Source organism: Anoplopoma fimbria, unplaced genomic scaffold (assembly GCF_027596085.1).
Source record: "Anoplopoma fimbria isolate UVic2021 breed Golden Eagle Sablefish unplaced genomic scaffold, Afim_UVic_2022 Un_contig_8415_pilon_pilon, whole genome shotgun sequence".
In the NCBI taxonomy this organism is placed as follows: domain Eukaryota; kingdom Metazoa; phylum Chordata; class Actinopteri; order Perciformes; family Anoplopomatidae; genus Anoplopoma; species Anoplopoma fimbria.
The window spans coordinates 10,074-24,770 of record NW_026553179.1 but is presented as its reverse complement, the minus strand read 5'-3'; the positions used below and the strand labels follow the sequence as shown (position 1 = coordinate 24,770).

Here is a 14,697-nt window from a genome sequence, read left to right as displayed (position 1 = left end):
AAGACCATCCCACATGGCAATCAGATGATGAAGTTGTTCCAAAGCTGAGAAGGACAAAAAGCATTCTGGTAGGCCTCTGACATTTTAGATACCAATAGCTAGTTTATAGGTCATTTCCACCCAAACTTTCCCCCTGTATTTGATTTTAATAGAATGTGAACAAAAAAAGCTGACGATACCCTGACATAACTCCCTTTTTGCAGATGACCAGAGAACCACATTTTTCTGAAGCTCTGTATGATTCAAGTGATGACAGTACAGAGGGCCAGTCCACTTCTAAATCTGACATGGCTTTACAAAGATCGAGCAGAAGCTGTTCCCGTCCTGTAAGTCTTCTTTTTACTCCTTCATAGGGCTGTCGCAATAATCGCAAAATGAAATATCGCGATATTTAGAGCACACCGCGGTAGATAATGGGCCATCGCGATCACCGCATATGACCTGGTGCGGGTTGCGTGTTCATGAAACTGACCGTGGAATTCTAGAATGAAACGTGCGTTGCCATGATACCCATTCATTAACGTTCATTCATTTAGTTAGTAGTAACCTGCTCCCGCCAAAACAAACGTCTAAAAAAAGTGAATGAATGAAAGAATGGCAGCACTCGTATCAAAAAAATTGTACCTCGTCCCTTTGGGAGCATTTCGGCTTTCAGCCAAATGAAAAGGGGGAACCAGCCAATTTAGATGTGGCCATCTGTAAAATCTGCCGCAAAACGGTTCAAGTTAAACGTGGAAATACAACTAATTTAAGGGCTCACCTATCAAGCTACCATCCATCTATTGCGGCGCGGATTGCCACACAGGGTAGCGGAGCAGCTCATGTCGGTGCTAGCCGACAGCTTGGAGTCGCCGAAGCCTTTTCTCGAGTCGGCAAGTACAGCAGAGACAGTGACAGACATAAACGCCTAACAGGCGCTGTTACAAGGTATCTAGTTGAGGAGATGGTGCCGTTTTCCACTGTACAGAAACCTTCTTTCAAGTCACTGCTCGAGAAATTTGATAGGCAATATGAGTTGCCAGGAAAACCTACTTCTCAGAAACTGCTGTGCCTAAAATGTACAATTCAGTAAGAGCATCAGTTCAGAGTGAGCTCAGAAGTGTGGACTTTTTCTCTGCCACCACTGACATGTGGTCAAGTGTGAACATGACTCCTTACATGAGTCTTACTGTTCATTACCTGACCACAGACTGGACTCTAAAATCACGCTGCCTCGAAACAGTGTTTATGCCCCTGAATCACACATCTGACAACATCGCAGAGGCTCTACGCAGCGCATTTGATGAGTGGTCCCTGGATGAGAAGAAGCTGGCGTGCGTAACGACAGATAACGGGGCAAACATCGTGGCAGCAGTGAGACAATTGGGCTGGACGTGGCTGAACTGCTTCGGACACAATCTACACTTGGCAGTGACAAACGCAATGGCAAGCGTTAAAGATCGCACATCGCGAGCAATGGGCCAGTGCCACACCTTAGTGGGTGCGTTCTCCCAGAGCTGGCTGAAGAGGAGGGATCTGGCGAAAGCGCAAGCGGAGCTTCAAACCCCGCAGCACGTACTCATAATGGTAAGCTAGCTTTCAGAAGTTATATTTAATTGTAACCCACTGTAAGTCCACTTAATAACACAATTGGCCTATCATTGAGCCTCCATATTATGATTTGTCAAAATAAACACCTAGTTGAAACGCACTTGCAGCCGACAGGCTATTTTCCCGTCTTGCTGTGATTATTTAGCTTTTTGAGATGCTTAAAAATATTTTTCTTTTAGAAAAAAATACACTGAAACGAAAAATAATGGTAAATGTTGACTTTTATTTAAAAAATAATAATAAGCTGGTGTTATTTCAGTTCAATAATTATATTACTCCGTCCATGCAGGACTGTCCAACAAGATGGGGCTCCAAACAAAAAATGGTGGACCGAGTCTTGGAGCAAATCCCCGCCATAAAACGAGTTTTGGATGATCGGCGGCATCAGCATCTCATCCCCAGCTGGCAGGACATTGCAGTTTTGGAGTCGGTGAACGCGGCGTTAAAGCCAGCGGCTGATTTTACGGATCTGCTGTCTGGCAAGAACTACGTCACGGTCTCATCAATTAAACCTGTCCTGAAACTCCTCACGGAAGATGTCTTAAAACCATCAGACGAGGACACCACTCTGACCTCAGACATCAAGCGGAAGATGTGCAGTGTTCTCGAGGAGAAGTACAGACCAGCTGCTCTACAAGCAACTTTGGCAAAGTCCTGCTTGCTGGACCCAAGATATCGGGGCAACAATTTTGATGAGTATGCAGAGGAGGAGACAAAGTGCGCGCTGATCAATGAAATGTTGGACACGGAAGACAGAGAGAGCGGTGCCAGTGCGTCAGCTGCTGACCAGCCAGAGTCCTTGGCGCAGACAGCGGTGCCACCACCCACCAAAAAAAGAACGCTCGGAGACCTGCTGAAGTCACGGACAAGCACGTCTGCAACCGTCCCGAAGAGAGCCAGAGCCGACCTGGAGCTCACTCGCTACCTGCAGGAGGAACCCATCGACTCTAATGACAACCCCTGGCATGGTGGTGCAACAACCAGGAGAGATTTCCCTTGCTCTCCAAAGTGGCACGCAAGTACATGTGTATTTGCGCAACAAGCACACCATCCGAGAGGGTTTTCAGTGTCGCTGGAAATGTTGTCACCCCTCTCAGATCCTCTCTCAAACCGCATAAGGTTAACATGCTGGTTTTCCTTGCTCGTAACAAGGACATGACCGAGTTATAAATCATCGCCCTATGTGTGTGTGTGTGTGTGTGTGTGTGTGTGTGTGAATGTGAAATTGTAGTGCCTGGTTTCTCTTATTTTGTATAGGCTACTTAATTTTAAAAAAACAAAACGGGCAATTATTTTATTTATTTATTATTTATTTTATTTTATGCATTTAAACGTTCAGCCTTCTCCTGAATTTAGTTTTTAAGTTCAATCAGGAGAAACAACTTGCATCTGTGCCGTTACCGCCCTTTGATCTGCATTCAATAAATAAGAAGTGTTATAAAATTGCCTCGTCTTTTTTTTAATAACCTTTTTTAAATTAAGCAATAAGCCCCAAGAGGCCGTGCTTTGCGCTGATTTTAGAACAGGTAAGGGGAGTTGTTCGGCACTACACAAAGTAAAGTAATATAAATATAAATTTAGTAACAAACGTACTGTTGGCAAAGTGGTGACGTATTCTCCATGGCAACTGGTTCCACACAAACCTTCAGCTCCGTTGTGTCCGAAAAGTTCGCTGACAAAACTCCGGTTACGGGTGTGTTTTGAATTTAAATGTGCATTATCTCGCTTAAACGGCATTTTAAAAAATTGTGCAATAATATCGCATACCGCGATATTTCGCCCCCTGTTTTCACCGCGGTGAAAATTCCTCAACCGTGACAGCCCTACTCCTTCATGTTATCACTTAAAGGGAGCACCACCAAACTCAGCACCATGTTCAGTAACTGGAATACCAGGCATGCATAAAGAAAGCGCATGCATATAGATGATCAACAATGTTTGTCTGTTGCTCTTGTAAGTGAGCTGGTGTTGATTTTTTTGGGGTGCTTCCTAGTAAGTGATAAGTATAGGAGTATTATCAAAGTTTTTTTCCCCGCAAATTTATTTGATTAATGTCAGGGGTGTGCCCTTTTCTGCCTTACTCTAAATTTGACACATTCAAATTGTTTCGGCTTTATTTAGTCCCAAAGTGTAACCTAACCTATTTCTCTCTTATTTTTTAATTTACTTTGACTGAGTAAGCTGGATTTCACTGAGCCCACCTATAAAATGTACATCATTCAAACATGCAGTAGAGTGTTAAGAGTGTAGTCAGTATTAGTCTTATTTAACACAATAATTTGGAGGTTGTGTAATTAATTTAGATTTTTGTCTTCTTCTAAGATTCAAGTCAGTCTCGTAGGATCTGGTGACTCCAGTGTAGATAGCGAAGAGGAGTATATTCCAAATCCCAAGGACGATCCCAAGTGACTGCAGCTTGGAATTATCCCTGGGAAATGAAAAAAAAAAAAAAAAGGTTCCATCAACTAGTCAGAAGAGATGCAAGTCTTCTAATCAGAGCCAATTTGAGTCTTCCAGTCAGAGCAGCTTTAAGTCTTCTAATGCAGATGAAGAGCAAATGGCAAAAACAAATACTCACAAGGAGCCGAGTGTTCCAACTTACCCAGAAAATGAAGCATCTGTCTATGTCGATTCAGTTATGAAGGAGGATGGTTCAAGAATATATAACAAGAAACATCACTGCTTGTATTGTTGTAAAGTAGTTCAGAAAATGTCAAGACACTTGTTACAAACATTGACAAGGTTGATGTTGCAAAAGCGTTAAGTTTCCCAAAGAACTCAAAAGAAAGGCGACTGCAATTAGACTATATCCGAAATCAGGGGAACTTTCAACATAACACTGAAGTTTTGGAGAGACATAAAGGCAAACTCATTCCATTCAAGCAACCGAAGAAAAAGACTGAAGGACAAGAATTTATGCATTGTTTGTACTGCTACGGGTTGTTCGCAAGAAAAGTGCTGTGGCGACATTTTAAGTTCTGCAAATTCAAGCCTCGGGGTGAGAAATCGAAAACAGGTAAAACAAGAGTCCAAGCATTGTGTGCTTTTGCCGAACCTACTCCAATTGGACTTAGCGATGCATACTGGAAGTTCTTAAATGATATGAATCAAGATCAGATTGCACTTGCTGTTAAGCAAGATCCCTGCATTCTTGAATATGGATACAGACTGTTTAAGAAGAATGAGAAGGTAATCAGCCAACAGCAATACATCCGACAGAAGCTGAGAGAGCTTGGTAGACTTGTACTGACAGCAAAACAAGTTACACCTGTGAAGACGATCAAAGAACTCATAAAACCTGAAAAGTACAGTCATGTTGTCACAGCTGTTAGATGCCTAGCTGGATTCAGTGATGAAACTGGCAAATATCAACGTCCATCTCTCGCTCGCAAAGTTGGACACAGTTTGCATTCTTTAGCCATGTTTATTAAGTCTGAAGGATTAAAGATGAAAGATAAAGAAGCAACCCAAGATGCTGAGGAATTTGCACAGTTATACCAAGACAGTTGGAAATTTGACATAGCAAGCCAAGCGCTAACTCAACTTGACCAAGCCAAGTGGAATTCTCCTCAACTCCTCCCATTCACGGAGGATGTCCAAAATCTTCATTCTCATTTGCCTGAGAAACAGCAGCAACTCCTGAATGCCCTGAAAGAAGAGGTTTCGCCCTCAAACTGGAAAGACCTTGCTAAAGTTACCCTGGCGCAAGTTATTCTCTTCAACCGCCGGAGAGAAGGAGAGGTATCAAGAATGCCCTTGTCTTCATACTTATCAAGAGACACATCAGAAATGCATGAAGACGTTAACTTGGCCCTTACACCACTGGAGCAGAAGCTTTGCAAACATTTTGTCCGGATAACCATCGTAGGAAAGAGAGGAAGGAAAGTTCTTGTTCTCCTCACCCCACTCATGAGGGAATCGCTGGATATTATGATTGAGAAACGAGAGAAATGTGGGGTGCTGGATGAAAATGGATTCTTGTTTGCGTTGCCACATTCTGTCCATTACATCAGGGGTTCTGACTGCATAAGGCAGTTTGTGCATGAATGTGATGGTGTCAAACATCCCAAAGCGCTTACCTCAACCAGGGCTCTACAGTGCGCCAATTTCACTCGCATTTGCGAGTGAATATTTCAGCGTGCGAACGAGAAAAACAAAACAGGAGCACGCGTGCGAGTGACTTCTCCGGCACTTTTATTTTTTTTATTTCGTGCTCTGCAGGAGCGCTGATATGAGCGTACAACGTCACTCTGACTTTTCACCAAACTGTAATTCACTCTGCATTCTTCGTGCATGGTTTTTTGTTTATATGTTGCTTGGCAACAGTCCGCTCAGCGGAGATCTATTTTTGCTTAGATTGCTGCTCGAGCGCCTCTCGCTGTATGTGATAGCTCGAGCGCGGCGCGCCTCCCGCTGTATGTGATATTGCTGCTCGAGCGCCTCTCGCTGTATGTGATATTGCACATCTCAACACCGCTAACTACTAAGCTAAAACAAATATGCAAAGCATAACTGCGTTTTTCAAAAAGAATGATGGGAAAACACAAACAAACAGAGGAAGAGAGGAAGATGAAGAAATCGCCAGGAAGAAGGTTAGAGTGGAGAAAGTTACTGTAGTCGATAAAGTCTACAAATTCAACCCCGACTGGTTGAAGGATTTCGGTTGGCTACTTTATGATGCCGAGAACATGAAAATGTTCTGTAAATTTTGTAAGGAAGCCCCATCGGCAATGGCAGGCTCTTCTCTGTTTAGAACCGGGAACCCTAATCTAAAACGGGATGCTGTGGTAAAACACAGCGAGTCCGTTCGGCATTCTCGATGTCGCGATGTATATATAAATCGCACCCAGCCCAATAACCCAGGCACGGTGGAAGCCGCCGTTGGCAGACAATTGGCTATCTCTAATCAGGACGCGCTCCGGCAGCTGAAGGTTAAATTTAACATAGCGTATGTGATCGCAAAGGAAGAGATAGCCTTCACTAAATTTGGACCGATGATTGCCCTTCACCATAAAAATGGATTAAACATCAATCCCACATATGACAATGATGTGAGATGTGCTGAGATGGTCGGTCAAATAGCGGAAGGCATCAAAGACACTCTCGCTGCCCAGCTACAAGCGGCCCGTTACCTCGCAGTCCTGATAGATGGCGATACGGACATATCAAACACGGAGTGTGAGATTGTGTATGTGCGCTTCGTGGAGGATGGCAGACCGGTGACCCGCCTCGTCGGCCAACAGGCTCTCTTACACGCTCATGCGCAAGGTGAGTGGCTTGCGCACTCATAGAAAAAATTCTATGTTTTTTATATTAATCACACAGCCCCACAATTTATCTTCTTCACCAATCGTATAGGCCTAGCTCTCCTAGTTATTCTGAAATGCAATGATGATTGGTGGTGGTGTGTGGGTGCGTGTGTGTGTTTATAATGTAAACGTGTATATTTATATTAAGTTTAGGTATTTATTGGTGGTGTATTATATAAAGTCCAATGGTAAAGGGGAAAAAATAATAATATAAAACAAGGGGACTGAAATGTGAATGTCATGTCTACAACAATAGTTAGGCCTATAGGCTAACATTATCAATGAAATTAATGCAAAATTACTTACACAGAATATGAATATGTGGACAATTGCTTGTTAAAAAAAAGGCTACTTTAAGGAATTTAACACTGGTTTTTTTTTTACTTAAGGTGTCCTGGCTGGAACCAATGCAGCATTTGATGCTCTTGGACGTGGTACATGCGACTGGAAGGCCAAGTGTGTCGCATTTGGTGCAGATGGTGCTAAAGTCAACATGGGTGTGCATAGGGGAGTGAGTGCTCTACTCAAACAGGCAGCCGGACAGCATGTAATTCCCATTCATTGCATGCCTCACAGGTGAATGTACATACATTGTGCCCTAACTATATTACAGAATGTCATGGTTGATTGTATGCATTTGTCCATTAGTAATAGGCTACTGCTATAAGATTTGTCTGTGTTTGTTGTTAATGTCTAGGTTGGAGTTGGCCATTCTCAACCTGCAGCGCAATGAGACAATGGTGGCCAAAGTCTATGACCTTCTCCATCTTGTGTGGAAGACGTACCACCAGAGCCCTAAATCCAGGCGTGAGCTGAACCTGATTGGAAAAGAGCTAGGTGTGAGGGTCTGCTCTCCTTCGAGCGTGAAAGGGACGAGGTGGATTCCCCATGTACACCGGGCACTGAGTGTGTTCCTTCGTGCAGCAAAAGAAGGGAGTCTGTCAACTGACAGTGGTCAGTATTCGGCTGTTTTGCGCCACATGGACCACCTTGCCTCCTCAGCAGCCAGTGCTGAAATTCAAGGGCGTGCAAAGAAGGTACGTTTTACAAAACCATAGTACACATTGCTTATGAAAGTGACCTGATTTATTTTGAGATATATCACTTAAAATCTAAACAAGGTATTTTTTCTGACTGCCCCTGTTCAGATTAGGAAGGGAATGCACGAGATTAACTTCTGCGCATTTAGCCATTTCCTGGCTGACGTGTTTAATGAACTGGCCTCGCTCAGTTGCGTTCTGCAGAAGAACGACCTCATTCTTCCTCAAGCCATCTCAGCGCTGAGAAAGACAGTGATGGTGTTGCAGGCTATGCAGGAAACACCGCAAAGAGGGGGCAAGCTATGTCAGTTCATGGAATGTCTACAAGGGCAGGAAGAGATCTCATTTCAGGTTTGTTAGGGATACAGGATAGTGAGTGTAGTACAACAGCTTAATCAGAATGAATCCATTACTACTCTTTTGTAATCAACTCACATGTCTTTTACATGTCTGTGTGAAATATTCTGTAGGTTGAATGTACATGTTGTGTGCACAAGCTACTGGATGCTATAACTAGGTATGTTCTGTTCTTTTTCCATAATTTTTTCTTAAAGGGTGTACCACTCTCGGGAGATGTCACAGGAATGCAGCAGAGGCTACAGAGAAACATCACCTCTGTCATCACCACCACTGTGGAAGCCATTAACACCAGATTCGGCAGTCTCATTAATGAGGACTCCGAAGACTACTCTGCAGTGAATTGCATGAAAATCTTTCATCACGACACCTGGCCTGAGAATACCAATGAACTGGTTGATTATGGAAACGATCAGTTGGAGGCCCTAATGGAGCATTTTCGTCATGTCCTTACAAGGCACGTTGCTGTCTAATATCATGGATTTGATTGGTTACCAGATTATGAAACAGATGAGTGACAAGCCTATGTTTTTCTCTCTCTAGCTCTGGATGCCAGATGGATGCTTTGCCAGGGGAATGGCAGAGTTTGAAGACCCTTGTCAGCTACACGTTTAAGGACAAGTCCTACAGCAGCTTATGGCAAACAGTTTCAACCAAAGAGCCATACAGAACTGACTACAAGGTAACATACACTTCAGCACTTAAATGGAAGGTTGTACTTTAATTGTAATGAGGTATTTCTGGTATGTAGTTATTTCTTTTGATCAGTTACTATGAGTCCCTTTTAAATTACTCTTACAGAACATCCTACACCTTGTGGACATACTGTTGGTCCTCCCAATTTCTTCTGCACAGTGTGAGCGGGGCTTCTCTGCGCAGAAACGCCTCAAAAGCTCTTTGAGGAGCTGCTTGCATGTCTCCACCACAGAGGATCTTATCAGGATCACTACAGAGGGCCCCTCACTTGAATTATTTGATCCCACTAAATGTGCCGAAAACTGGCTGTCAGCTGGAAAAAGGTCACGTCGACCCAACTACAAGTCATGGCCAAGTGATTCCGAGTCCGACATGATTTTTGTGTAGCCTAAATGTGATCTTTTCTATTTATCTTTTTAGTAAATTGGTGCTGTTTTGTGTAGCCTAAATGTAATCTTGTCTATTTGTATTAATTTAGTTTTAGTAAGTTGGTGCTGTTGGTGCGGTTGGTGTGTGCAATTTCTGCACCCTAATAAATGTTCTGAACAAAAACCTGTTGTGCCCCCGTTTTTTTTTCTGTGCTCCTAAATTTTGTAACTTAGGGGCACGAGTGCTCCTGAAAAAAAAAAGTTAGCCAGTTGGCAGATTTTCTTGGGCACAACATTAACGTCCACAGAAAGCACTACCACCTTCCAGAGGGCACCCTTCAGCTAGCCAAAATAAGCAAAGTTCTTCTGGCATTGGAACAGGGACGACTAGGAGAATACAAAGGGATGAGTCTGGATGAAATTCACATTGATGTGAACGGTATTAAGACCTTTTATATTTTATAGTCAGAAAATTTGTGAAAAAGGATAAAGAAAGTTGTGAAGAGGGCAGGTTTATAGAGTTCTTATAGTTTGTCTATAACTACACAATTTTAGTCAGCTATTGATATTATCAGTCCAGCTTTTGTACTTTTGTATACTTGATTGCCAGAGGTTGATTACAACAGTTTCAGAGACTGGGAACATGTGGTGTTCCCAAGACGACATTGGAGGTATGTGCATGATTGTTTTTTAATTGGTAATGAATGATCTGTCATTGGATATGAATAATTATAACCACTGCATTTGCACTTTATTTTGGCCATTGGATGCCTGCAGGTTTCCCTACTTACTGGCCATTGGCAGGAATACACAATTTATTACAGTTTTTTCCTATCGTTTTAGGCAATTTACCTAAACCATGTTCACATTCCCTAAACACTTCACACAGTGAGCATACCAGTAGACCATGTGAACCAAACTGTGGTTACTTGCCCCTATGCTAAGATACAAATGCTGGCAATGACGCCTTCTTCCAAATTTCATGGATACCTGCCCCAGTCAATGTTCACTACCGGCAAAACGCTGTGGAACTACAGCATATTTTACCAATGTTTAGATACTCTGTTCAAAACAGTGAACTTTCTGTTCAAAACCTAACTTATCAGTAATTTAGATCACTGTAGATGGAAAGATGCTGCATTTGGACAGACAAATGAAGTTACATGTTTGAATAAGAAAAAATATTTAGTTTATAGTTTATTTATTTTATTTTACAGTAATTTAGATTTTTTTCCCCCTGTGCACCATAGTTCTTGGTGAATTGGCATGGAATTACTTTTTTTTACGTAAAAGCAACACTACATACAATGATCTGTACAAAACACAGAGGATAAGTTTTGCAATGCAAAACACCTGGTGGTCATTTCAGCTAAAGACCTACTCAGCTAAAGACCTACTCAGGTGTTTTACATGTAATTTGTGCCTCGTTGAAAAAGGGCCTTCTTTGGCATTTGCTTTGGACTTCTTTACGTAGTTGGTATAGGAAAATGGATGCAGCAAGAGCAAGAGCAAGAGGCAGAGGAAGAGGTGGAGGTGAAGGTGAAGGTGAAGGTGGAGTAGGAGGTAGAGGAAGAGGAAGAGGTGGAGGTGAAGGTGAAGGTGAAGGTGGAGGTGGAGGTGGAGGTGAAGGTGGAGTAGGAGGAAGAGGAAGAGGTAGAGGAAGAGGGAGAGGAGCAGCAGCAGCAAGGACAGTTGTATCTGATGAAATCAGAGCAACTGTCATCGACCATGTAATCAATCATGGTCTGTCCATGAGGGAAGCTGGTCTGAGGGTTCAGCCGAACTTGCCAAGATCAACGGTGGCATCAATCGTGAGGGTTTTCACACAAACTAACAGGTACTATACAGTATTTACAGCATTCTGACTGATGTGTTTGTAACAGTAGTAATGTGATGTGAGAAGTCTCCAAAACTCTCCTGACGTATCAGTGCATTTGTGTCTGACTCACTATTGTAGGACCCAACGGTTGCCCCACTCAGGTGGAAGGGGAAGAAAATTCACTTTGCCACAAGAAAATGCAATAGTGCAAATGGTTATTGCTAACAATAGTATAAGGCTAAGAGAAATTTGTGCAAACATCATCGCAGACATTGGTGTATTTGCCAACATTGAGAATGTTGGCACCACGACCATCGCCAGAGTGCTGAAAAAGCACCAAATTCGAATGAAGCAGCTTTACACTGTCCCCTTCGAGAGGAACTCTGAGCGGATAAAGGAACTCCGGTACCAATACGTCCAGGTAAGACTGAACACAGGACACACTGTCATGTTGATTGTGATTTTGCACAAAACTGTAAGCTATGCCATTTTTGTCTTATGGTATCTTGTGTATTCTCTAATTTCCTGAAGAGAGCCATGGAACTTGAAGCCAGTGAGAATGAACATGCGTTCATCTTTGTGGATGAGGCTGGCTTCAACCTGGCAAAAACACGTCGCCGTGGAAGGAACCTGATTGGGAAAAGGGCCACGATAGATGTTCCAGGCCAGAGGGGTGCGAACATCACCATGTGCGCAGCAATTTCGAACGATGGACTGCAGCTGCAGAAGGCCGGCATAGGCCCATACAACACCGAACGCCTAATTGCCTTCATAGATGAGCTTTACGAAAGGCTCACAGCAAGAGAGGTAGACAGGCAGAATCTACCAACGTATGTAATTGTATGGGACAATGTGGCCTTTCACCACTCCCGGCAAGTCACAGGGTGGTTTGCGGCGCATCCTAGGATGAGGTCACTTTTCCTTCCGCCTTACTCTCCTTTCCTCAACCCCATCGAGGAATTCTTTTCGGCGTGGAGATGGAAGGTCTATGACCACCGCCCTCAGGACCAGATGTCCCTATTAGAGGCAATGGCTGCTGGGTGTATGGACATAGCCCCAGAAGATATCCAGGCCTGGATAAGGCATTCCAAAAGATTTTATCCACGTTGTATGGCAAGAGAAACCATACGTTGCGACGTAGATGAAAATTTGTGGCCAAATGCGGAGGATAGGAGGGATTAGCCCAATTCTGCGCCACTGTTGGGCTACTGTAATATACAGTATGTGCAGGTTTTGTGCATTGCATTTTTTGTTAGAACACATTTTTTGACTTTGTAATGTATTTTCTGTTTTGTGTAACACTTGCACTGTGACAAAATCTCCAAAAAGTAAAGCACAGTGAAAAAAACTGTTGTGTTTGTGATTTGTTTCTGGATCATATATTACGTACTTACTGTATGTAATTTGCATTACAAAAACTGAAAATTGTTATTCTCAGTTTCTCATAAAACACTTACAGTATTTACTGTATTTACAATTACAGTACATTTACCACACTCAATTGTGACATCTTTTGTGGGAGGTAAACCGACATATGAACACTGTCAGCAGATACTTGGCTTGGATTGTCATACTGTAATATTACAAACTTTATTACTGTAGTCCAAAGAAGTGTTTGTCTGTGTTTTTTCTCTTTTTTTCAATGCAACACTACAGGAAATCTATGCCAAACTGGAGGACACAGCAACATTTTATATATGCAATTGGCAATGCTTCAAGATGTTAGTGTTTTTTAGGTCATAGTGTTCTGAGAGGAAACATGTGTTAAGTTATGGCAGCATTGTTTGTGGTGTGGTTGTTGTAGTGCATTTTGCACCAAAGGTTAACAGATATGCAGAGGTGTGTGTCTCTAAAGCCCACTGTGTTAAGTGATAGGGAAAAGTGACCATAGTATGGGTACATGACCGAAAACGATAGGAAAAAACTGTAAGAGGATAATCCAGTATTTTTCAAGCCAGCCTGTTACGTGCAGTGTTGTGCCTGCCCTCTGCACTCTCTGCTCTGTCTTGGCTGTTCACAGTGCTGCCCTTTTCCCTGCCTAGCAGCTGATATCAATCCCTAATCAGGCCATGGAGGTTAAGAGGCCGGGGAGAAGCAAGCAAAGCGAGCGAGACAACCAAGTTGAAGCTGCTAACCGAACGTGTCTAGTGTGACTCAGTTTTGCCTTGATCAAACCGTGTGGGTTTTGTTCAGAGTGTGTTTGTGGATGATCTTTGGAGTGTGTTATTTAGTAATCGCTCTCCCTTTTAAGAAAGTAGTTTTTGGTTGTTGCCTTTTGAGCATTTTTTGTTGGTAATTAATAAATCCCTCTATTTTTCTTTACTCAAGTTTTGCCCTTGCTTCTTGTTCCCTGGGTTATTTTATGTTGTTACTCCCCTCATCCCCTGGACCTTAATAGGGGAACGTAACAATTGGGGGCTCTCGTCCGGGATAGAATTAGTTGATTGGGTAATTGTTGAGCGTGTGTTTTCCTTGTTGCTTTCGCAATAATTATTGATATCTGGATGTCTGTTGTTTAATCATTGAAAAGTTACATGTAACAGCTTCCTCGGACTAGACAGGTGAGTGTCCAGCTGGGCTGTTTCAGTCTTTCCTTCGGGCGCTCTGGACTTTTCTTGAAATGAAAGGCGTCAAGCATTCTGAGCTAGACAACACTGACTGGCTCCTGCAGTTTCACTATCTCGTGGACATAACTGGCCATCTGAACCAGCTCAATGTGAAAATGCAAGGTATTGGAAATACAATCTCATCCCTTCAACAAGCAGTGTTTGCATTTGAAAGCAAGCTGGAAGTCTTTCTCAGGGACATTGAAACAGGTCGTCTTCTGCACTTTGAAAGACTGCAACAATTTAGAGATGCATGCTTAGCAAGTGACTCCACTCAACATCTGGATCTCCAGCAGCTAGCTGGCTTTACGTCCAATCTCCTGCAGTCATTCAAAGCACGTTTTGGAGAATTTCGTGCGCGCACTGGTCTTTTCAAGTTCATCACTCATCCACATGAGTGTGCAGTGGACAAAATCGACCTGACATGCATCCCCGGGGTCTTTATCGGAGACTTTGAGCTGGAAGTTGCTGACCTGAAGGCATCAGACATGTGGATGAGTAAGTTCAAGTCACTTAATGGAGAGTTGGAAAGTCTTGCGCGACAGCGAGCAGAGCTGGCGAGGGAACACAAGTGGACAGAAATGAAAAATCTTCAACCTGAAGACCAGCTGATTCTTAAAACTTGGAACGAGCTTCCTGTGACATACCACACAATGCAGCGTGTGAGTATTGCCGTATTGACCATGTTTGGCTCTACATATGCATGTGAACAGTCATTCTCGCATATGTGGAACATTAAGACCAACCTACGCTCACGTTTAACTGATGGAAGCCTCAACGCCTGCATGAAGCTCAACCTCACCACGTATGAACCAGACTACAAGGCCATCAGCAAAACCATGCAGCACCAGAAGTCGCATTAAAAGCAAGACATATTTAATTTATTATAAGTTAAAAATACTATATGGCTCT

General features: G+C 43.0%; 1 protein-coding gene across 1 annotated transcript; it reads left to right on the top strand.

The window, feature by feature from the left end:
- The first annotated feature begins 6,131 nt into the window (after positions 1–6,131).
- LOC129116379 (zinc finger protein 862-like) lies at positions 6,132–9,509 on the top strand. Its single transcript, XM_054627293.1, has 6 exons — positions 6,132–6,858; positions 7,289–7,475; positions 7,597–7,936; positions 8,494–8,753; positions 8,840–8,978; positions 9,098–9,509. Exons 1-6 carry the CDS (start codon positions 6,279–6,281, stop codon positions 9,377–9,379), a joined length of 1,788 nt encoding a protein of 595 aa, XP_054483268.1. The 5' UTR covers positions 6,132–6,278; the 3' UTR covers positions 9,380–9,509.
- Positions 9,510–14,697: the final 5,188 nt, after the last annotated feature.

What these genes read in the sequence shown, in the direction of transcription:
- LOC129116379 (XM_054627293.1), top strand. Translation starts at nt 6,279, where the DNA reads ATGAAAATGTTCTGTAAATTTTGTAAGGAAGCCCCATCGGCAATGGCA. An exon ending in ATTCATTGCATGCCTCACAG is followed by an intron (nt 7,476 to 7,596) that starts GTGAATGTACAT and finishes GTTAATGTCTAG; the next exon opens with GTTGGAGTTGGCCATTCTCA. An exon ending in TTCAAGGGCGTGCAAAGAAG is followed by an intron (nt 7,937 to 8,493) that starts GTACGTTTTACA and finishes TTTTTCTTAAAG; the next exon opens with GGTGTACCACTCTCGGGAGA.